The sequence below is a fragment of the Neofelis nebulosa genome, chromosome 5, assembly GCF_028018385.1.
Source record: "Neofelis nebulosa isolate mNeoNeb1 chromosome 5, mNeoNeb1.pri, whole genome shotgun sequence".
NCBI lineage: Eukaryota > Metazoa > Chordata > Mammalia > Carnivora > Felidae > Neofelis > Neofelis nebulosa.
In genome coordinates, this window is record NC_080786.1 from 89,325,580 (window position 1) to 89,350,170 (window position 24,591).

The following is a 24,591-nucleotide window of genomic DNA, read 5'->3' on the forward strand; positions in this document are numbered from 1 at the left end:
GGTATTTTTTTGTCAGCTTCCCTTTGCATAGACATGGAAACTAAGATAAAGTGACTCTCCCTAATTCCACACCCTGTCCTCTTCCTGGCCTGTCTCCCCGAGAGCCAAACCCTCGCCTGTTTCCTCAAAGATGTGCGAGTACATTTCTGAGAAAAATATGGGATGATTGCCTTAGGTTATCAAAGGTGATTACCCGATATGGAAAGAAAAAAACAGACATCTTTAGAACTGGAGGGGATCCTACAGGTAATTCAGAAAGATAGGGATGAAGGTATGAATGACGGTAGGGAATAACCAGGAAAAAAGACAAGCCAGCAGAGAGCCTCAGAGTGCAATTCAGTTGCCTCTGAGCTGTGACCAGAGAGCAGGGGACCAGGTCTCCCAAGCATGAGGGGCTTTGAGGCACCTGACGTAAAGCTGGATGGCTGGATGTTCTTAAACCCAAGGATGGTGAGGAGGATTTAAAACCACACACACAAATAATCACTGTAAACAAATGAAGGTTGTTGAAGTTAATCCAAGATGTTTTGTGCTGCCCCACGGATTCAGTAAAAGAGTACAGAAAAGTTACTAGGCTTTTATTAAACTGTACCTTAGGAAAGAAGTGTCTAACATTTTATATGCAAATTAAATTAGTCTGTTCTAGATAAGAATCAGGAGATGGAGCATGAGAGTTAGGACTGGTAGGTTTCAAGTGGGGGATTGGAGGAAGGAGACTAGCAGGAGGGATGGGCAGGAAGCATCTGGGTTTCAGCACTAAGTAAGAGGAATTTCTCACCATTAGAACTGTACTAAAATGCAGTAGGCTTCTTCTAGAAGTAATGAGCTCCCAGTCCTGGGGAGCACTCAAGTAATGCTTGGCTGAGTATCAGAGGCGTGTAGAATGGGGTCCCTATATTAGGGAAAGAGTGAATCAGAGGACCTTTATTGTGCTTTTCAATTCTAAGATTCCGAGAATCCATAAAAGCCTATGTTCTGAAGCGAAATGAAATCTAATCAAGGACTTTTATTCAATTATAAAAAGAAAAAATTTTAATTCTAATTTTTTATAATTATGAAAAATGACTAGGACCTCCTTTTAGAATCTCTCCCAATGCATCTCCACCTGTCTTAAAACACACTTTTCTTCAAGAAGTATCAGCACTCAAGTTAGTTACATTTCTCATGCAAATGCATTATTTTTTGGTTTCAATTAATAAAAACAACCTTGCCATCATTTTTCACTGCAAACATACTAATATTCAACTCTGTTACTCTTTTTTCATAAGTTTATTTCTTTATTTTGAGAGAGAGAGGGAGGGGAGGGGCAGAGAGTGAGGGAAAGAGAGGGAATCCCACGAAGGCACCATGCTGTCAGCGCAGGGCCTGACGTGGGGCTCGACCCCACACACCGAACCATGAGATCATGACCTGAGCCGAAACCATGAGTCATATGCTTACCCCGCCTGAGCCACCCAGGTGCCCCTCAGCTATGTTACTCTTAAATACAATTTTGTGGGCTATAGTATGGAAAACTCTTCCCCCTGTCATTCATCCTTCTCTGGGGTATAATTTTGTTCTAGAAGAAAATGAGTTCTGAATTCCAGGGTGGCTCCTCATAGCAGGTCAGTTACAGACACCCAAACAGAGTAGGAGTGTAGACCAGAGACTATAGTTTTAATATGTCACTTCATACCTGAAGGGAAATGTCTGGTGACAATTATTTTTTAGCTTCCCATGGTGAATCCCCGTGGTAGGCATTATGGAGTCAACTAAAACCTGAAGTAGCTTCTCTTAATGCAGAATTACACTGAAAACTAAGAGAGAGACTTTTAGTGGACTCTCTAGTCCGCAGGCAGAAGGAAGCTTTTAGTCTCTGACAGCAGAGGGGATAGGAAAGGCTCATTTTGGTTCCTGGCAGCAGAAAGTGCAGGAAGTTCCCATCCCTGCAGAAAATCTGTTGGGACAGCCTGGACCAGCTCCAGGGTTAGGCCAGCCCCTATCAGGTCCCTAACTGGACCCAGTTCCGCCTACGATCCACAGGGCTGGTCAGAGTTTTTCTGCTCTAGCCAGGGACACCAAGATCTTTCTAGCGGGCAAAGCACCCACAGGACAAAATCTGTCTGTTGCTACTACCTCTAGGGAAGGGAGCACATGAGGCCAGAGGCGAAGGGAGAGTGAGAGAGCAGTATGCGTGGCCATCTCTCTCCAAATTCTCATCCAGCTAGATTGGTTGCATAAAGGGGAGCCTTGTCAGATGGAAGCTCAGTGAATTTGAGTACCTGTCACAAATGCCTTCAGACCTGGGAGGGTATAGAGCATACTTAAAGAGTGAGACCTTGGGAAATTGACAGACCTGCCTTCAAATCAAGGTCCTCCACTTGTGAGCTATGTGACTTCGGGCAAGTCACCTAATCTTTCTAAGACTGACCTTCCTTGTCTATAAAGTGAGAAAAGATTATTGTTACTCGTATTAAAGCACTAACCTAGAAACCTGGCCCATAGGAAGGCTCAATAAATGTCAGGTATTTTTATGACTTGACTACAAACTTAATGTAAGTCAATAGTATCACAGACCTGCTCAGCATCTTCAGGCTGCTGGTGAGGTGTATCTCCAGAGCCCAGGTTTTCTCCACTGTTCTAGACCTGCACACCACAGCCTGGGTAAGCTGTTCCTGAGGGCAGCTGGGTGATGATAGCAGAAATCATCAGGAGACCCTACAGGAGAGCACTCCCTGTGAGTAAGCAATGGCCACTTTGGGCCCCTGCCCCTTTCCTCCAGGACATCTGCTCGTAGGGCTCACCTCCTGGGCTAGGTTTTGCTAAGCAAAGACGTGTTTCCTTATAGCTTCTCCAGGCACTCAGCTAGAGCCAGGAAGAAACTGGGTAGGAAAGGAAAAGGGACACAGAAGTCTTACATAGCTGGGTAGAGAAAAGCCTAGACAGGTTTTGGGTCCAAAGGCAGAAGCACCCAGGACCAACCCTCGTTTTTTTTGTTTTTTTTTTTTAAACACCATTTTAACCATTTTTAAGTATATAGTTCAGTAGCATTAAGTAACAACACTCCCTTGGTTGTGCAACCACCAGCACCATCCATCTCCAGGACTTTTCTCATCTTGCAAAACTGAAACTCTGTACCCATTAAACACTAACTCCCCATTCCTCCTCTCCTTCCAGCTGCTCATAACCACTATTCTTCTTTCTGTCTCAGGGAATTTGACTCTTCTAGGTACCTCCTATAACTGGAACCATCCAGTATTTGCTCTTTTGTGATGAGTTGAGTTCACACAACATAATGTCTCCAAAGTTTATTCATGTTGTATCATATGTTGGATTTTCCTTCTTTTTATATATTTTTAATTTTTTTAACATTTATTTATTTTTGAGAGACAGAGAATGACAGAGAGTGAGTGGGGTAAAGGGCAGGGAGAGAGTGAGAGAGAGAGAGAGAGAGAGAGAGAGAGAGAGAGAGAGAGAATCTGAAGCAGGCCTCAGGCTCTGAGCTGTCAGCACAGAGCCCAATGTGGGGCTCGAACTCCCAAACCGTGAGACCATGACCTGAGCTGAAGTCGGACGCTGAACCAACTGAACCATGCAGGTGCTCCCAGATTTTCCTTCTTTTTAAAGACTGGACAATACTCCATTCAATGTGTATGGAACATTTTATTTACCCATGCATCCACTGATGGACACCAGAGCTTCCATCTTTTGACCTTTGTGAATAGTGCTGCTCTAAATATGGGTGCGCAAGTAGCTCCTTGAGTCCCTGCTTTTGATTCTTTTGGGTGTATACCTGGATGTGGAATTCCTGGATCATATGGTAATTCTATGTTTAAGCTTTTAAGGGACCCCATACTGTTTTCCATAGCAGTTCACTATTTTACTTTCCCATGAGCAGTGCAGAAGGGTCCAATTTCTCCACATCCTCACCAATGCCTGTTATTTCCTAAGCTTTTTTTTTTTAATTTTTTTTAACGTTTATTTATTTTTGAGACAGAGAGAGACAGAGCATGAATGGGGGAGGGTCAGAGAGAGGGAGACACAGAATCCGAAACAGGCTCTAGGCTCTGAGCTATCAGCACAGAGCCTGACGTGGGGCTCGAACTCACGGACCATGAGATCATGACCTGAGCCAAAGTCGGACGCTTAACCGACTGAGCCACCCAGGCGCCCCTCCTATGCTTTTAAAAAAAATAATAGCCACCCTAATGGATATAAACCGGTATCTCATTGTAGTATTGATTTGCAGATCCCTAATTGTTAGTGATGTTGCCCACCTTTTCATCTTATTGGCCATTTGTATACCTTCTATGGAGAAATGTCTATTCGAGTCCTTTGCCTATTTTTAAATCAAATTGTTTTTTGTAGTTGTTGTGTTGTAGGAGTTCTTTATATAACTTGCGTATTAATCCCTCCCAATTCATCTTTAAAATCTCCTATGCCTGATAATTGGGAGTTGCTAAACCCATAAGGCAGTGACTCTCAATGCTCATGGAACAACAGAATTACCAAGGAACCAAAAAAAAGTACTGATGCCCAGGTAGTTATGAATTAATTGGTCTAGGGTGAGGTGTGAGGCATCAGTAGACTTTAAAAGTCTCCTCTGAGTGGTTCTAAAATGTACCCAGAGTTGAAACTGTAGCTACAAAGTCTTTGTCCCTTGGGAGGTGCTGCCCTCCACCACTTGCTGCTAAGAAAGTGAGAGGGGATAGATTAGGAAGAGGAATGATGAGGCCCCACAGGGTCCAACCCCAGTGAGAGTGTCAGGTGGCAGCAAAGAAATAAGAAAGGCAGGCCCCCCACTTTGTCACGCAGCCCTATCACCAGTCCTGCCACAGATATATCGGGAGAAACAACCAACCGCTGTCTCCTGAGAAGGCACAGGAAGGAAAGACAAGAGAGGAGCCCAGAGCTACCTGGAAGCACCATAGGCAGTGTGGTGGAGAGCACTGGGCAAGGGGGTTGGAGCCTTGGTTCTACTCCAGCTTTGCCATCAACTTCCCTGTGGCTTCTGAAAAGTCATCTTGCTTTCCTGTGCCCAAGAGTGGCCCTAGAGGAAAGGAAACTGGACTAGTGCACTGTTTCTCAGACTTGGCTGTACCTTGGAATCACCCAAGGAGCATTTAAAAACATGGACCCTCAGGTCCCATTCCAGAGATTCTGAACCTAGTTGTTTTGGGTGAGGATTGGGCATTGTCATTCAGTAAAGCTTCCAGGGGATTCCATGCAGCCAGGGTTGAGAGCCTGGTCTAGTGGTTCTTCAAGTTCCCTTCTCGGTGTTAACATTCCAAGATTCTTCCACCTGCATATCTGGGGGGTGACAGTCATGGCCTGAGCACTCATCTGGCACTTAGCACATCATACAAACACTGCATTTTTTCTCACAGTCCACAGAAGCACTGACCTGATGCTCTCTACAAAGGTTAAGAGGACCAGTTCCCTCCTAAGAATTGAAAAAGGAACAGATTTTGACCTCCAGTGATATTGGGTGAGGCCACCCTGTACTAGTCCACAACCCCCAGAGGAATGCTTCATTCTCAGTCCTGCTGTGCATAACTTGTAAGGTGAAGCGCCTGCTGGAGACACATCAGCTGGGAGGGGAAAAGGCCAGGGGGCCAGCAGGCAGCCCTCAGAATGGGGAGAAGGAACAGTTTATGGAGTTTCTGCTAAGAGGCCCTGGAGTGGGAGATGGCTTTCCAAACTGGGGTGTGTGCATGAGAGCACACGCTTTCAAATGAGGCTGTGTTAGGGCTGCTCCATGGAGGCCTGACTGTCAGGAATTGGGCACCTGTGTATTCTGAGCCCATACAGGTGAGAGGGCAGTAAGAGCTCACAGGTGGCCATCTGAAGGCCCACCTACTTGGCCTATGCTTGGAGAGAGAGGAACCAGCCTACAAACCAACAGAGCCAAGGAAATGGGTAGTTGTAGTTGGCACTGGTAGGATACTGCCTTTAAGAAGCCATGCCTGCTGGTGGAGTGCGCCAGAAAGTTCTATGCTGGTCTCCCTCTCCACTTTCTCTCTTGCTTCTATATTCCATCCCTCCTCCTTAGTGTCCATTTTGCAGTTGACCCTCCACTAATCCCTCTCCCTCTAGAGTTCTCACCCTGAATGCCTCTGGATCACAGATCCCCTCTGACTGCTCTCTGCCTCTCCACTGTGGGTTTGCTCCTGCCACAAGCAGTAGGGTCCCAGATGGGCAGGGGCAAGGAAGGCATGCATATCCTACCCAGTCACAGGCTGGAGAGGCTGGGCCTTTGTCAGGAAGTCTCAGCTCCTCTCTGCAAGGTAAGTCCTTCCTGATGAACAACGCACACCAGAGATCTATGACGAGTTAGCCCTCCCCAGCAAAGGAAGTGCCATCCTTGGTTTTGTCTCCAAAGATGGGGGTCTCTAGACTGGATGTGTGGGAGTTGGTAGCTATTTTGCTGAAGAATCGATGGCAAAAAATGGAATAACTATCACTTATCATGACAACTACCACGCATTGCGTGCCAGGCACTGTTCTAAGTGTTTTGTGTATATTGCATCATTCACCCTCACACTTCTAGCCCCTTTGGGTCCCAGTTTCCCTTTGGTTAGACTTCAAACAGAACCACATTCCTGAGTTTCACCCATCTCTTCCCGGTACCACGAGTTTCTGCAGTGGACACTTCAAAGGACCGGGGAGCTGTATCTGCAATTACAAATTCCACACAATTTCCTGACACAGCTCCTCCTGTGTTCAGAGTAAAGGAGGGGAGAAGCAAGCGATGGATGAACAGAGGGAAGGGGGCACGAGGGTGTGTGCATGTGGAGGGAAGAGGGTCTTAGTTTCCAGTTTTCTTCTGATGGAAAAAAACCCAGGGACGCCCCTTGGGAGAGTTGGATAGCTCCAATAATGCAACCTGCTACTGCCATCTGGTGGGTGAAAGGAGGATGGCAGGTTTTAGAGGTGGACCAGATGCAATTCCAGCAGAATTAGCAACTTTTCAGAAATTTAATTAGCCTGCAGTACCTACCAAGAAGTCTGTAGCAGGTCTCTGTGGTGACCCTGGTGTCCCTGCCTCCCCAAAGGCCCCTACCCTCTTCCCATTTCACAAATACTCAGCATGGGTCGGCACAGAGGGCGCCCCCGACGGAGGTCATGTGACCAGTTAAGAAAAGAAGCTCAGAACCCCAGGAGAGCTCAGCGTCGCCTTCTGCGCCTCAGTTTACTCAATGTAAAATGAGTAACTCCAAAGCCCCTGCCAGCCTTGACTGTCAAAGTTAGAGGGTCTCATTCGAGAGTGAGCATGAAAGTCCCAGGGGAGCTTGCTAAAACACAGACTGCTGGCCCCCACCCCAGCTATTCAGACCCAGTGGGTCTGGAGCGGAGTCTGAGTTTGCATTTCTAAAAGTTTCAGAGGGATATTGACCTTGCCAATCCTGAGACACCCCCCACCCCCGCTCCCCCCTTGGAGAATCACTGTTCTAAGTAGTTCAGTCTCCTTGGTTGGAGGGGAAAAATGAATAAATAAGCAGAGAACTTATATAAAATGAATAACACAGAACTGTGTAAACACAGAAGCCTGGGCTCAAAGAACGTATCCATGAAGGCCCCATAAATGAGTGTCCTGTGCCCTGGCAGGGCTGAGGGGAGGGTCAAACCTAACTCAGCTATGCTAGCACTTGGGTGGGGGTGGGGGGCCAGGGAGCCCAAAGCAGCTGTGGAGCCTTCAGTGCAGAAGGGAGAAGTCTAGGCTTGGTCACAGGTAGAAGACTTTTCTGAATGTAGTGGGAGAGCTAGAAGAGGTCTTAGAGGCCATCTAATTCAGCTTTCATTTTAGGCTGAAATGGACTCACAAAGGTTAAATGACTTTTCCAAAGTCACACGGCCACTCGGTAGCTCTTTCTCCTCAAGTCCCCAACCCACTCCTTTCACAAGCAGGTCAAGAGAAATCCCACAAGGTCAGAATAGGTTGACAAGACAGGTTAGCTCAGTGGTGCTCTTCGGTTAGGGTGGGCTCGCGCCCAGCGCCTTCTGCACGTGCCCACCCCCCCTCAGTCCCCCTACCTTTCACCAGGGGGAAGAAGCAGTCCATCTCCACGCTGCTTCGGGAATGGGAGATGCACAGGGCGCTGCTGGGAACCAGGCCCTCCTGCGGGGGGCTCCTTTCCGTGGTGCGGACCAGACACCAGCCCGGCCGCTCGCTGGGCCGCTCCAGCAGCTCCACCGTCTGTCCCACCTGGATGGTCAGCTCGCTGCTGTGGCCTGCATTGAAGTCCTGGAGGACCACGGTCAACTCACATCCGCCAGAGAGCTTGGGGTGGGGCGTGGAGTGGAAAGTGAGGGATTGGGGGAGGAGGGGGTGGGTAAGAGGGGGAGGGAGAAAGGATGCGTGCAGAGGAAAAGAGGAGGAGGAGGAAGAAAAGGGGGGAAAGATGGGGTCCGGAGTGGGAAGAAGGCAGAAGAGGGAGTTGGGAACAGGAAAGAAAACAAGAAAAGAAAGTAATTGACACAGTGCCATTCAATCATTCCGCTGCTCTAGCTCCAGCCACAATCTGGAGCCTGCCCAGAACCGAGCTTAATTCTAATTCTTTCTTGTTCACTTGGAGTTATTTTCATTTTCCTTTGCCAAGCTTCCAGCTAGCTGTGCCTTCTACCCCCTTTCCCAGTATGTCTCTTTACGTCTTCCCAGGGCACTACTCTGTGCCCCTCCTTGCCCCTATGACCACCCTCAGACTCTTACTGGGGACCATTTCTAACTCACTCACTCTTACCTGCTTCTAGCTGAGTTCTTATTTGGGAATAATGGAAGAGACAACCTCCTTCCTCCTAACTTTTGCAACTTTCCCTACCCCACCCCCAGCGGGAGCCATCAGCTTAAAACAGATGTTGCCAGTGACACAAAAAAGAATGAGGTGTGAACACAAAAAAGAAGCAGAAGAGAAGGGAATAGAATTGGTTTACCTTAGCCCAACCACTGGGGACCAGGAGAAAGAATGGGAAGGGAGGAAGAGGGGTCACATCTTACTTAGGAGCCATCCTCAGTACCCTAGCCTACCCTCCCTCTGGGCCTGGCACTTCCCCACTGCACTGGTTCTGGGGCAGAACCAGTAAAACTGGGTAGAGCGACCTCAGGATAAGAGCAACCTCTTCTAGCTGAACACTGAGACTTTCACTTATCATGAGAAACCACTAGTTATTAGTTTGTCTCACAGAGCTAAGCACAAAGCCTCTCTCTTAAAAAAAAAATGTTTTTAAATGTCTTATTTATTTTTGAGAGATAGAAAGAGACAGAGCGTGAGTGGGGCGGGGTGGGGGGGGGTGGGCAGAGGGAGAGAGAGAGAGAAAGAGGAAGACACAGAATCTGAAGCAGGTTCCAGGCTCCAAGCTATCAGCTCAGAGCTGGGGCTTGAACCCATGACCACGAGATCATGACCTGAGCCGAGTCAGACCCTTAACCAACTGAGCCACCCAAGCGCCCCTGCAAAGCTTCTCTCTTGAAATAGCAGCTGCACTTAGGGGCAGAGGGGAAATAAGGGAAGGAGTGGGAGACCCAGAGGCCCACAGGGGCAGCCTATTCTCCCCAAGGTTCAGCCCAGACAGCGGCTCAGTGGGAAAGTCCAGCTACCACCTCCAAGGAACTTGGCCTCAGTCTGTACATCTCTAATTGAAGCCTTCAGGGCCTGCATTGCCTGCACCAGCAGTCGTACTAATGCACCAGTCCAAGTACATTGCGTAGCTATATGTCCCGGGAAGCTTCTACTGAATGGTAAATACAGCAAGCAGCCCAGTATGCAGAGAAACAACAGTCCCACCAGGACCAAGAGCTCAGCGTTCAGGACTGTGAGAATTTCCTATTAAAGGAACTTGAATGTCACAGTGGGCTTGAGAAGGTTACACGATGCATTGAAATGATGGTTGCAAAATGTATGGCTCCCAACCACGGAGTAAGGAGCCTGCTCTAAACACGTGTCCGGGGATGGGCAGGGCGCAGCCATTGAGATTGGATCAGGAAGAGAAATTCGTAGGACAGAAGTTGGAAGAGGGAAAGAGACAGAAGAAGGAGAAAACATGCTTGTTGGCTCATTTTTCCATTTAACTTTCCTAGTCCCATTAAATGCACAGACTCTACCTCTGTGCCCTTCTGGTGCCATCTTCCCGAAGCATCGTTTTGAGAGGGATGTTGTGAGATGGTAATACCTCAGGTCTGTAGAGTGCTGTCACCCTCACGTTAACTATCCACTTGATTCTCACAACAACCAGGTGATGCTCCCATCTCCACCTCATCCATCAAGAACTTTAAGCTCAGAAACATCAAGATCATTGTTTGGGACAATGAGTGCGCATAAAAATTGCCTCAGGAGTTTGTTGAACGTGCAGATGCCTTTGCTGGTCTCTCACTTGCCCTAGCCTCCAATCACAGGTTCTGATTCAGGGGACCCAGGGATGTATATTTTTAACAAGACTCCCCCAACTCATGATTCTAAATGGAGGGTCCCTGAGATACTGTCTGAGAAACACTGGCCAGATGGTTTCCCACAGTCACCCAGCTGGACTTGAATCCAGCCTTCCACCACAAATCCCATGTTCCTTAAACCACATACCAGAGCAAATTATGTACAAGTTTTAGGTATGTATGTGGTTGGAGGGGGTGGGAGACAGGTGGAGAGAAGACAACACTGGCCTGAGCTACTGGTCCTCTGAGGGTTTGCTTGGCCTACAACAAGTTGCTTAAACTTTCCGGACTGCAGTTTATAATCTTAACCAGTCTGCACTAACATACGAACAGCTACGTCACTGAAACACAAATTTCACTGAAACACAAGTTTCGCTGAGTTAATTTCACTGATATTCTATTTCATTTTTTTTCTCACTTGCTGGTGGCATCCCACTAAATTGATTCCATTTTCCACTAATGGAAATTTGTAGAATTTGCAAATTCCATTTGTAGAATGTTGGACTAGATGACCACAACATTTCCTGCTAACTCTGAGAATCTCTGTTACCGAGCTTCTATGCTTCAATGGAGTCACTCCTCTGTGCCAACCTCAGGATTCTTTCCCAAGGTCAAGCGCACACATGGCCTGAGATGCAATTTACAGCCCTTTCAGGGATGGGTATGGCCCTTTTGCAGACTTTTGCAAAGCAGAGGGCGCCTAAGGCTCTGGTTGCAAACAGCCTAGCATGTCACCAGATACAAGGCCCACTGCCCCTCAGGACAAGTTACAGCCAGACCCACCCACGGGCAGGCAGGGAGCTACGGTGGGAGGCAGGAGAGGATTAACAGCCAGACAGTGTGCTTCTACAATTCAAAGATCGAGAGAAGGCTGGAAAACACCATTAGATGGCGATTTTTGCTTGCTGTAGGCTGCCCAGGCCAGACAAAAGATGATGAAAGATGATCAACAGTCAGTTTCGCTGGTGCTCAGAGACCCAGCCCCAAAACATTACGGTTCAAATAGAGGATGAATGTCCTGGTTTTGCCTCACCTCAATGGCGTGATCAAATAGATTTCTCATACTCGGTCCCCACTCCAGGGCAACAAGGGAATTCTCAACAGTGGCAGTGAGGGAGTTAGGAGAAATGGATGAGTCAGAGGCCAGACAGAGCCGTCCCTGTAACAATTCCTCCCCAGAGCAACAAGGGAGCTTCAGGTGCCCAAGGGACTCGGAGTTCACACTTCACAAACTGGGCTTCAGAGAACCCAGGACTAGAATTAGCCCTGGAAAGTTCTAAGAGCCCTTGCCAGTAGGGGAGGGGGCAAGGGCAGAGGGGCCAAAAGACCTTTGAGGAATCTGGGCACGCTTAAAGCATTTTTAATTGCAACCCTCAAAATAATTCATTCATGCTGCATGCTCTAAGACTTCTCCTGGACTGTGATGAGCCACACCACCTACTGAACATTAATTACAGAGTGTTCCCCTCATTAACCAATAGAACCAAATTCCCTCACAGACACTAGATTATCAATTTCTTAGGAAAGTAGGGGTGTATTTTTCTTTCTGACCAGTTCTGTTGGGTGCCAGCAGGTCTACTGTCTCACAGGGCCCCAGGGTCATTACTTTCTCTTCTTCCTCTTCCCATCTGGACAGGCCCAGTGACCATGTCCCCACTCTCACTGTCCCTTCTTCTCTGCAGGGCTGTACTCCTCTACAGTGGCACATTCAGGAGTCCACACTCCTCTCTCTGAGCTGAATCTCTGTCCCAGAAATTTAAATAGGTCTTATCCAACAGCGTGTTGCACAGAATGTTGCAAACATCTGTCTTCACCTCGCTCTTCTCCTCCCCAAAGCCTTTTAAGAACGGTTTCAACATCCTCCTTGGAAATCTTTAAGGTATTGTCTCAGGGAACCATGTTCCAATTTGACAGACACCCTCTTGCTGAAATCAGGGGTGTGGAGGGAGGGAGCCCAACCTCTCCCCACCACAGAGGTCCTGGTGATTCAACAGTGTCAGGAAGGGGCTATCACACCCTACTCAAAAGTCCAAGGCTGCATATTATCTGTCCTGTTTATTTTCCAACTGTCGGCTATGGATGCTTGACTTTCAAACTACCAGTTTGATCCCACTCCAGATTCTAAGACCAAACTCATTCCTAGGAGGGAAATGTTAGGAGCCATGAGCTGATAACACAGACTCTCAGCATGAAGTCGGGTGTTTCTGAGTCTTCTCTGACTGTGTACCGCAGTTTCTAAAATTTTCTCTTGCCTATTTCCTTCACGGTGCCCCCCCCCCCCATCTCAGCAGTCTCTGAGGTGGCCCCTTCCTGGGAGTGTCTCACCTGTTTTCTTTGCTTAGCTCCTTAGGACCTTGCCCAGGGCTTGCTAAACCTTTCTGATGCTAATGGCTAGTTGGATTTCTGCCCTCCCCCTCAGGGTGCTCCCCCCCCCTCCCCCAGTGAATCACTGTCTGATTCTTTTCCCCTTACTTTCCCAGCCTCTCTCCTTCCTGGGTCCTGGCCATTTCCCAAGGAAACTTGTTCCTATGTTGTCCAGTCCCTGGACTTTGTCTTTCCCACTCCAAGGTGCATCCTGAGGGGCGGAAGGAGCTCCTCACACCCTCACTTTCCTCCTGCTTCTCAGCCATAGCCCGGTTGTCTTCTTTCTAGCTGGTACCACTACACATGCGGAGGAGACATCATAACCTCCCTCGTTCTTACTCGTATTTGCCAGAAACTATTGCTTTCATTGAGGTCCATGTTTGCTTGGTGACTATTTGGAGATTGACTGCACCTCCTCTGTGTATAAACAGTGTGAGCCAGATTACCCCTAAGAATTTCCTCATTTTATGGAAAAAGGTAAGATTATTCCCTGTGGGGTTTCCAGTGACATTAGGAGAGGTAGCACAGCACCCTGCCCAGGATTCTACTGTTGTCATTTTAGGGCCTCAGCTTCAGCCTGCATCTGTCTCCACCAGATTCTCCCGAGGGCTACGGACTCTGGAGCCCCTCACCGGTTGTGCGACCAGGGGCAAGTTACTTAACCTCCTGGTTTCAGTTTCCTCATCTGTGGAATGGGGACATAATGGTATCTGCTTCAGAGATTGCTATGAAGATTAAATGAAATAATTTTGTTTTGAAGTAGGCTCCATGCCCAATGTGGGGCTTGAACTCATGATCCTGAGATTGACAGTCACATGCTCTCCCAACTGAGCCAGCCATGCACCCCAATGAGATAATATTTTTAAAGGACTTAGGATGGTGGCTCCAACAGAGGTAGCTCTCCAAGTGCTTGTTTACAAATAAATTCTAGAGGAATTAATTAATTATCATTATTACTTAAATATGAGAGGAAAGTTACCAAGTAGAGAAGAAGTAGAAAAAAGGAGTTAATTTGATGGCCCACTGTCCTTGGATAGACTGCACCAGATGTACACAGGTATGAAAATTATTATGTAAGTAAATCAGATCTTTTCCCTCTTTAATAATCTTAATGGAGTCTTACCCTAAACCAGTGCAATGAAAAGAACTGGCCTGAAAGGTTTTAGGGAAGGTGACTCACATGCCTTTAAGGGTCCCCAGGTCAGCATAAAGTTTTTCTGCACAGAACAAGGGGATGGTGGGACCCTGGATCCCTTTATGGAAAATGAAGATTCATTCTTCATTGCTTGCCGCGTACCACCCATCTGATGACCACCTCCCCTACCCATGAGCCTGCCAACGGCACACAACACCTGCCACTTGAGCCTGCTGATACTGTGGACATCAGCTCCTGCCATCGCTTTGTCCATCAGATAAGCCAGACCTCCTCCTCCTCTCCTGGCTGCCTGCCCTCTGATTCACTCTGGTTAAGTCCTCCACGGTGTTCGGCCAGCGCGAGGCACAGAGTTCTCTGAAGTAACGTCTGCATGTGAATGGCAACAAGGGAGGCCAGAGCCGGCCTTAGAAAAATGTGAAGTGGGAGGGTGTCTACTTGGTGAGGTTTCAGGGGCACTGAGAGGGCCTGCCAGCTCCTGTTCAAAACAGTCCTTCTCTCCCCCAGCAGTCCCAGTGCCTGCTGCCAATGCCTCTGTTCCCACAGTCACAGATTAATTTCATTAGATAACATTCCTTACCATGAAACATCTCAAAGCAGAGTATGTATATGACCCCCTTCCAATTGCAAAGGGATGAGAAGTAGCATACAGGTGACAGGCAGTTGTACTCATATGGCTTTGAGCATGAGTATGTTCATAACAGCATTTTAAAGTGCGAGAAACAATAGCTATAACATAAAAAAAAAAAACCTAATACTAAAATGCAAAAATCTAACAGGAAGGGAATAGTTAAGTAATTATGATATATAAAGTGACTGTTTAATTAAGCGGTCATTAGATATTCATAAAGCTTTATAACAGTTACAAATTGCTGAACTCATACAAAGTTTAAGGAAAAGGACAGGACGTAAAGTTGCATATATAACTAGGTGGAGAACATCACTAACAACAACCCTATAACGTCGGAAATTCACAGGAAGGAAATTCATCAGAATGTTATGACTGGCTTTACTGGGTGGAAAACTCTGCGTGATTCCCCCCCTCCCTTCTATTTCCAGAGTTATTTCATAATGAAAGTAACAATAACAACATGTACAGCAGATCAACAATATCATGGCAGCGGGGGTGGGGGTTGCAATATTTGAAGGAGGCATAATACTTTGAGGGAAAAAAGGGTCAGTGGACAGATGGATAGTTCCCAGTTCTGCTCCAGGATCACCATGTGAACCTCAGAAAAGCCCTGAGTTGCCCATGATGCCTCAGTTTAGTGGCTTCAAAATCCATCCCTATAAACCTCTGTCCTTGCACTCCTGTGAAATCCAGATGAGCTCTCCAGAAAACTGGTCTCTTGACAGGAGTTCAGTGCTCCGTTTCTACCTTGACTGAGATTTGAAACAGGTGTAACGCAATGTGTGGGCAGTGAGGGGCCACCTTCACTCTGCAGGTAGACAGCCCGTGTTGCTGCCAAGTCCAATTAAGACCCTAAAACTGGTGGCACCTGGGTGGCTCAGTCGGTTGAGCGTCTGACTTCGGCTCAGGTCATGAACTCACGGTTTGTGAGTTCGAACCCCGCATCAGGCTCTGTGGTGACCGCTTGCTCAGAGCCTGGAGGCTGCTTCAGACTCTGTGTCTCTTTCTCTCTCTGCCCCTCCCCCGCTCACGCTTTGTCTCACTCTGTTTATCAAAAATAAATAAATGTTAAAAAAAAAAAAAGACTCTAAAGCTGATGATTTGCTTCATCTTTGTTCACTGGAGCTGGGGCTTCCCTGACCTCAGCTGAAGGAGCTATTTAGCTTGGTTGTTTTCCACGGTGCGGAGATGGAAGGCGGAGCCACAGAGAGGCCAAGGGTGTGGTCTGCAGTCAGCAGAGGTCTCAAGAACCTCGTAGAAATTAATAGCACAAAGAACGCAGGAGTGGGAATCAGGAGGCCTCCTCGGTACTGGTGCAGGTCCTAACTGTGTGTGACATTGGGAAAGTCCCTTCCCTTCTCAGTACCTGAACTTCCTCATTCTTAGGATGAGGAAACTGGATTTCAGGGGCCCATCCATTCAAGTAGTCCCTATGGTCACTCATTAACACACAACCGTCTTTAATTTTCTTGAGCACTTATCATTAACAGGTTGCCTTGTTTATTTGTTATTTGTGGCCTTATTGCACGTGAAAATATAAGGTCCCGAAGAGCAGAAGCCTTCTCTGTCTTGCTCACAGTCACATCTGCCGAGTCTGGCACATAGCAGGTGATCAACAGATACTCACTGAATGCCGGAGTGAATGAGGTCCTCAAGCTATTTCCTGCTACATAACTGCATACCTGCAATGTGGACCCACAGTGCCTGAGCGGTCTCTCGCACTGGCTGCCCACCTATTCTTGTCATGTCTTCTAGACCCCAGTTTATTTGTTCTGAATCCCCTTTTGAAAAATTATCTTACCCTTCGATCATTTGGCTATATCGTCATTAATTCCTAAATCTGAAAAAAATGACACAAGAGGGCAAAGATAAACCAACAAGAATAAAGAGAAGGAGAAGTAATAGACAAGTCAACATTTTTTTGAGTAACAGAAAGTAGCTGCAAGAGTGGATTCTGACTTGGCAGAATGGAGAAAATGAGATGCATATTCCTGCCATTAGCCCTGCACAACCTCGGAAAGACTGAGGAAGTGGAAGCACCAGGTTGCACTGAGGGTAGGGGTATGGGTGGGGCTAAAAAAGGGAAGAGGGGTTGAAAGTCTGTAAAGGGAGTAGACCCCTAGGTCCCTCTTGTATGTGATGTGCACTTTCCTGAGAACTTGGAATTCACTGAAGGTCCATATACAGAAGAGGGAGATGGCCACCATCCTTGATCTTATTGGCTCCCAGGATACTGGCAGCCAAATATAAACATTTTAGGCGGATTTAAGGATCTTTCATTGGAGAAACCAAAAAAGATGTACAGATACTCAAACACTGACATTTGGAGATCCCGCCCCCAAATCTCCAGTGTCTTGCTGGATCACTGCAGAGTGAAACCTTCCAGTAAATACACTCCATCCATTAAACAGACTATCCACTCAGCTTTTTTGGTGCCCCATTCATAAATATGAATATGATTCAGTCAAAGATCACCAGACTTTGCAGAAAAGCCTCTCTGATAGAAACCAAACTAAACAAACAAAACGGATCAGGCATTCAGAGGAAACAAGATACAGGCAAAACAATAAATCTTCAACACTACTAGAGTCCTTGGAGAGGTGAGAAAGGTATTGTGTCCATAAAAAAAGAACAAGCTGCTACAGAAAGGGGGGGAAATTACAGAATAGAAAGAGCTCTCAGAAATTAAAAATATGGGGCACCTGGGTGGCTCAGTCAGTTAAGCATCTGACTTCAGCTCAGATCATGAACTCAAGGTTTGTGCTGACAGCTCACAGTCTGGAGCCTGCTTTAGATTCTGTGTCTCCCTCTCTCTCTGCTCCTCCCCCATTTGCGCTCTTTCTCTCTCTCAAAAATAAATAAACATTAAAAAAAATAAAAAAAATTAAAAATATGGTTGAAATGAAACATTTCATATATGGATTGGAAGATAAAGTCAAAGAAATTTTCCTGAGACTAGAATAAGACCAGTGAGAGAGGAAAGTAAGAGAGAAAATATAAGAAAATTAAAGAATCAATCTAACAAGTATAAGACAGACAGAATGAAAAGGAATAAATTGTAAAGAAAAATTCCCAGGACTGAAGGGCACAAAGTGCCAAATTGATACGATGTTCCAAGTGCCTGCTGTGATTAATTTAAAAAAACCTCCTCTAAATCACAGCATCAGGACACATAGGCAGTAAAAAGGGCATTCTAAAAGCTTTCAGAGAGAGAAGGAGGGGAAAAAGTCAGGTAAAATCCAACAAATCAAGAATCATAATGACAGTGTTTTTCAACAACAGCCTTAGAATGTTAAAGAAAATGGAGTACTTCCTTCAAAATTCTGCGTGGGAATTATTACCAACCTAGAATTGTGTGTCCAAACAAACTGTCAGTCAAGATGAGGGCACACTAAAGACATTTTTACACTTTCAAAGTCTCAGAAATTTGCACCAATAAACATTCCGTGAGTGGCAACAATTATGATTAGTATGTCGGTCTCCCAATTTTTCTCTTTTATTCTCTTTATTTTTTTTTTTTGTTTCTCTTAATGTGGTATGCCTTTGATAGATGCAAATTAAAATTAATCCCTTCATTCCCTTTTTAAAAAATGAGTTAATAGATAGACATATTTGAGGAGTTCCTGAACCACATAATGTTTTTTTTTATTTAGCAAAGATTTCATCCAGGCCTTATGTGACAATCTTTTAGCCAAAGCTATGAAATGTGAACTGAGGTGGATTCATGGCCTAGCTATGGTGCAAGGGTTCATCCAAAATCCAATACCCCTATTTTACAGAAGAGGAAAATTAAACCCCCAAAGAAGAAGGACTTACCTAAGGAAGATCATGTCTAAAAGATGGTAAATACTCAATAAACATTAGTTGAATGAATGAGTGTGTTAGTGGGTAAGTCAATGAGTTAAGCCAGAGATGATTCAATACTTTTAACTCATAAGTAGAAAAACTGAGGACCCCAAGATAGTTGGGAGCAGAGCTAAGACTAGACTCAGGTTTTCAAATTCTGGATTCAGAACACTTCTCACTAGATCTTGCTCAATTAATGATGGCTACCGCTTGAGGAGAGTGTCATAAGACTCTCGGTTCACACCTGCACCTCATGTATTGATATATGGATTGGCGTCACTGTGGGAAGAGGATTTTCAAATTCATGCCTGACAAAGCTGCAGAGGACACGAGGCTGAGAAAGGCAGCTGAGATTACAGATCACAGAAACCCAGGACCCTCATGAGCTTCCACCCCAACCCCCACTCAAGGCAGGACCCTTTGAACAACATCTAGCTCTTTGTGCTATGACACTGTTCCCTCCTGGTGGAAAGCTGCAATTTTCAGAACATTTTCTTTGTTTTTGTAATTTCCATCCACGGTTCTTAGTTGCCCTCTAGGGTGATACAGAAGAAATCTTCCTTTCTTCTATGGAGCTCCACATATGTGAAGACCAGATTGATAATTCCTTAAGTCTTCTCTTTTTCGAACATTCCTTCAAATGGATCTCAAATGTGTAGTTCAACATTTTCATCATATGCTTCTGGATGAACATCGGCATGTACCGTCCCTCCTGATAGAGACACCCAGAACTGAACTGAATCCTTTAGACTTATTGTGCCCAGCACAGGCTAAGCAAAGCACTCACTTCTAGGTCTAGACACTGTACTTCCATCGATGTGGTCTCAGAGTCTTTTAATTAAGTCAAGCCATTGGCTTCTAGTGAGCATGTTGCCTACTGAAGACCCCAATCTGACTCACAGGGTCCTTTCAAGCTAGCTTCTTCCCTTTTTCTACGTGAGGCTTTAACTCAGAGAAATTTATATTTATCTCTGTTAACTTTAAATTTCTAGCTAAAGAGTTGTGTTCTTGACTCTTTCATCTATCAGATTAGTGATTCCTTCCAGCTTTGTGTCATCTGCAAACCTGAAATGTATGTTTCAATGGAGAACAAAGTAGGAACAAGGACAGAGCTCGTAGCAGACAGACACCATCTACCCAGAGGAGGAACTAGATTTGCCTTGGGCATAATTAACACCAGGGGTGGAAGTTATAGGGTCTCAGATCTGGCTTAATTTAATGTTTATTCATTTGTTCATCCAACAAGAACTTGCCAAATGCTGGTTAGAGGGTCAGAGCTCTCCAGCAAAGAAGGGAGGAATTGCAAACGGATTGTGAATTCTGTCTGCTCCTCACCTCTGTATTCACTGCCCAGGCTTCAGAGACCATCTAGACTGGGCACAAGCTGTCAGCAGACAGGGCTGAGAGGATGCATAGCCTGTCCATGAACACAGGCCTCTGCAACACTGACCCCCTAGTCTGGAGACAATGGTCCTGATGGGAGCGCAGGGCATCTCCTGGCTCCTCTGTGCTTCCCTATCCTTACTGATGTTCTGACTGTACCTGGGCAGGAAGGCACTTTCCTGCAACACACACCATAACTTGGGAAAGAGGAAAAGAGCCAGGACACCAGCTCTCAAAACCCAAGTTTACCTGCAGCAGAAGCCTGAGAGAGGTGGCTGGGAGAAGCAGGGATTACAAACAGCCATTCTCCAGGAACACAGAGATAAGAAGTTGTGGGCTGCCCTCAGGCATTCTTGCAAATCAGGCATTCTTGCAAATTGTCCTCTGTGCAGGTCAGGCAACACTGAAAAGTTGAGCTCCAGGGAAAATCTGGCCAAAGAGCAGGCAGGATTTCACAAAAGTACACAAAGTTATCCAACCTCAGTTATTCAGATGTGGGTCACCATTTTCCGTGTTGTGGGTCACTGGGTCTGGAGTCAGACTGCTGGGTTTGCACCTGTCTCCATCGTTACTGTCTGTATAACTTTAAGTAAGTTAATCAGCCTCTCTTTGGCTAATCTTCCTTAACTATAAAATAGGGGAAATATGAATTCCTACCATACAGAGTCATTGCAAGGATTCCATGAGTTCACACAGGTACCATGCCATGCGTCACGTGCTCAATAAATGCTACCTACTGTTTACCCAGCAATCATAACTCGGCACATATCCAAGGCATATTTTCTGTACCCATATCATGTGCGTAGGGTATAGAAATCCATTTCTAAAGCATCCTTAATGACACATATTGAGGGAAAACTGGCAGTTGGGTTTAGGGTATGATTTAAGTTACAATTGCCCTTTGTAGGGCCATGGATAGGAACTTTTCTTCTTTTTCCACACTAGGCCTGCTAGAGAGACAACAGACTACATCAGGTTGGGAGAGATTTCTTGGAACTACTTGCCAGATCAGGTGAATAACAATGTATAATGAATAACAACAATAACAAATATCCACTCACATAGAGATACCTGGCAAAATAATCCCTGGAAAGAGGCCATCCTCCCCCAGGATTGACCAGAGAACACCAGTCAGCCTGAATATTGTTATGTAATCTGAGCACAGGGAGCAAGTCTGCCAGGACCAGAATTGGGTAGAGGGCATAGGTGAAGTGCAGGGGTGTGCTGCTGACTGCCGGGGGGGTGGGGGTGGGTGGGTGGGGGTGGCGGGGGGGGGGGGGGGGGGGAGAACCTGTCTCAGAAACACAGCCAGCCAGCCAGGTGATGGCAGCCCGGGGTGGGGCAGGGGGTGGGGAATTCAAATGCACATTCAGAAGAAGCACGCTCTAAATGCTTTGACTCAGAAAGCAAACATCCAGAGTCACTGTTTACCAGGCCCAAAGAGATGCCAGTGGACATCTGGTTACTTTCCCATTTTCAAGCAGAATAAGAGAACACTGCACACTTGTGTGACCCTTTACAAAACTCTCTCACAGACATCAATCTGATCTTCACGGATTCTGTAAGTTAGCATTATGATCTTATTTTATAGATGAGGCAACGGAGACTCAGAGAGGTGAACTGTCTTGCTCAGGATCACAGAGCAGTACATCGATCGCAAAGGCAGGTCCCCAAGTCTTATAAATCCAGTTATGTCACCCATCACTTATTTGCTTACTCACCAGCCAGCCCTTATGCTGCACACAGGGCACAGAGGGCTGAAGCAGATAGTCAGGATGGCCCTGCCCTCACTGAGCTTACTGTCTGATGAGGAATAGTGTACAAACACCCCACGTATGACAACGGGGGTTCCTCAGAAAGTGATCAACTCTTCCCACTACTGCCTAACCCAACTGCGCACTGGATACTGCCATGGCTGTGTCTCCTCAGACATGATACAGACATGTCTATGTCACTTGCCCTTGGCTGTGACACTTGATAACAACTCTTCTCCTGCTTACCCATCAGCCAGTGGGATCCCAGAGCATCTACCCTGTCCTATGCCAGCCTACTCAGCTTCATCACCATCCAGCCATCCCCAGCTGTGGGGCACCACCCTGGTGGTGGGAGCTAGAGGAGATGCCAGTTGTCCAGATGAATGATCCAGAACATGTGCCCAGCAAGGAAGAGAACAGCAGGAGCAAATGAAGGGGTTCCTAGAGTCTTAACAGTGTATTCCTCAAAAGTTGTCAAGTTTAGGGGCACCTGGGTGGCTCAGTCAGTTGGGTGTCCGACCTCGGCTTGGGTCATGATCTCACAGTTTGTGGATTCGAGTCCTGCATCGGGCTCTGCACTGACAGCTCAGAGACTGGAGCCTGCTTCAGATTCTGTGTCTCCCTTTCTCTCTGCCCCTCTCCCGCTCATGCTCTGTCTCTCTCTCAAAAATAAATAAATATTAAAAATTAAAAAAAAAAGTTGTCAAGTTTATGTTCTCAGTGAATTACAGACTTTTCCTTATCCCTGGTCCTATCCTTGCCCCTTCAGCATGAAGAAAGGGCCTTTATCTGTGACCCAACACTTCTTCCTTGTCCAGCCTTGCCCATTTATTGAGTGAGTCCTAATGGGATTTTCTGCTTCTGTCTGCTGCTCTTGGCTAGTTTTGCTCTGGGCTTGACTGTCACCCCCATCTCATGTCTGGTTAATGACAGTGGATCTTTCTTACCACCACCTTCCTTCCTGGTTACCAACTATCAGGACATGCCCTTTAGACACCGCTTACAACCTGTTCCCTTGTCTATGCGCATGATCTATGACTCAGCTCCATCTTAGAGACTTCTTGACTTTCCATTCAGATCAGCATTCTAGGAACAAAAGAGCAAAAGTGGCACTAAGTGGCCACTAGAGGGAAGCAGAAGCTAGGGTTTACTAAAGGAACCGGCAACACACAGGTTACTTGCTGGGGCACATCACTACCCACCTAAGTGGGAAACACACAGACAATTGCATAGTGCCTGGTGCAGGGTGAATGCTCAATAAATGTTTCCTGGATGAAATTCCTGGTTTTAGAAATGAGAAAACAAGTGATGTGATCAGGAAATTAGCTGGTGTCAGGATCTGGTCTCGTCCTCAGGCCAGTGTGCCTTTCCATCACACAGTCCATCAGCCCTGCTCCTCCTGTGTGGTTCAACCCAGGTAAACCACCTGCTCACCCCAGTCCATTTTTGAAACATTTTTGGATAAACAGTAGTCACTCGAGACTCTTTTCTCTGTCCCTTACATCGAAGTTGTCACTGAGTCCTGCCAGGTTATTAAAAATCTTTCTTTTGTTTTCTGGGCAGCTCCCTTGTTAATCCAGGCCACCTCACTGTCTCTTCATTGTCTCCTCTCTCCCATGCTGCACCCTCATGCACTTTATTATTTCAGAATTATTTATTTATTTATTTATTTATTTTATTAAAAAAAATTTTTTTAATATTTATTTATTTATTTTTGAGAGACAGAGTGAGACAAAGTGAGACTGGGGGAGGGGCAGAGAGAGAGGGAGACACAGGATTGGAAACAGGCTCCAGGCTCTGAGCTGTCAGCACAGAGCCTGACGCGGGGCTCGAACCCACAGACTGTGAGATCATGACCTGAGCCGAAGTCAGACGCTCAACCAACTGAGCCACCCAGGCGCCCCTATTATTTCAGAATTTATATAGACTTTGCCTTTCAAATTCTACCAGCCTCCTCCAGGCACTCACAGCTCTTCATAATCCTCCCCAGCCACCTGTTCAACTACTCGCCCATAGATTTTCTCTGTTTTGTGTCTTGATGGTTCCCTGAATATGTCCTGGTCATTTCTGCCTCTGGACTTCTATTGATGGGTGACGTTCCAACTGAAAGTTTCCCTTTTCCTCTCCAGACCTCATGTTCCCCACTGTCAAAGGTCACGTACAGTGCTGGCTTCCCCAGTATCTCATATTTCACATGTTCTTTGGCAGTGATCTCCACCAAGGGCTTTCCTCTTCCTAGGATTAATCTTATTTGTCTCATCCATTCAGATACATGAGTAGTCAGAAGGACAGATCCCTTGGGGCAGCTGGGTGGCTCAATCGGTTAAGTGTCTGACTCTTGATTTTGGCTCAGGTCATGCATGATCTCACAGTTCCTGGGTTTGAATCCTGCATTGGGCTCTGCGCTGGCAGGGCAAAGCCTGCTTGGGGTTCTTTCTCTCTCTCTGCCCCTCCCGTATGCATGCACATGTGTGCACTCTCTCCCTATCAGAATAAACATCAAAAAAATTTTAAAAAACCCAACAGATCCCTCACTTTGGATGGCTTGTGTATGTGCGTATACTACAAAACATTATATTTTCTGGCTATTGGCTTAGTGACTGAATATTTAGATTGCCTTCTTAGTTTTATCAATTTTCTCCTATTCTATGGCACCGTATTGACAATGGGACATCCTAGAGCTCCGTGTTTGGTTTAGAAACAATTACTGCATTTTTCTTCATAATTTTTATTTTCTTGAATTTTTTTCCTACCAAAAATATGCCAATATTTCTAACTTAGAATTTGTGTCTCAGTTAGTAGTGGTGGCAATGGTGTAGGGGGCAACTGAGGGAAGTGGTAAGTCTAGGAGTTCACTGCATGACAGCATGGTGGTTCAGAGTCTGGATTCTGAACTCAGTATCCCTGACTGAATCCAAGTTCCACCGATGACTGGCCATTACCTTGGAAGTGTTAAAAATACAAGGTCCGATAGTGTTTTAGTTCTTCACCAAAAATATCAAGGTACCAGTGATAACAGAACACGCTATTTTTTTTTTCAATTTTTAAAATTTATTTA

General features: G+C 46.2%; 1 protein-coding gene across 17 annotated transcripts in view; it reads right to left on the reverse strand.

The window, feature by feature from the left end:
• Positions 1-24,591, reverse strand: part of KALRN (kalirin RhoGEF kinase) — a 672,273-nt gene that overhangs the window by 134,231 nt on the left and 513,451 nt on the right. For all 17 annotated transcript variants that reach the window (XM_058731109.1, XM_058731107.1, XM_058731105.1 and 14 more), the window contains exon 34: positions 8,014-8,260. In XM_058731109.1, coding sequence (XP_058587092.1) covers positions 8,014-8,260 — 247 coding nt within the window. The remainder of the gene's footprint in view (positions 1-8,013; positions 8,261-24,591) is intronic.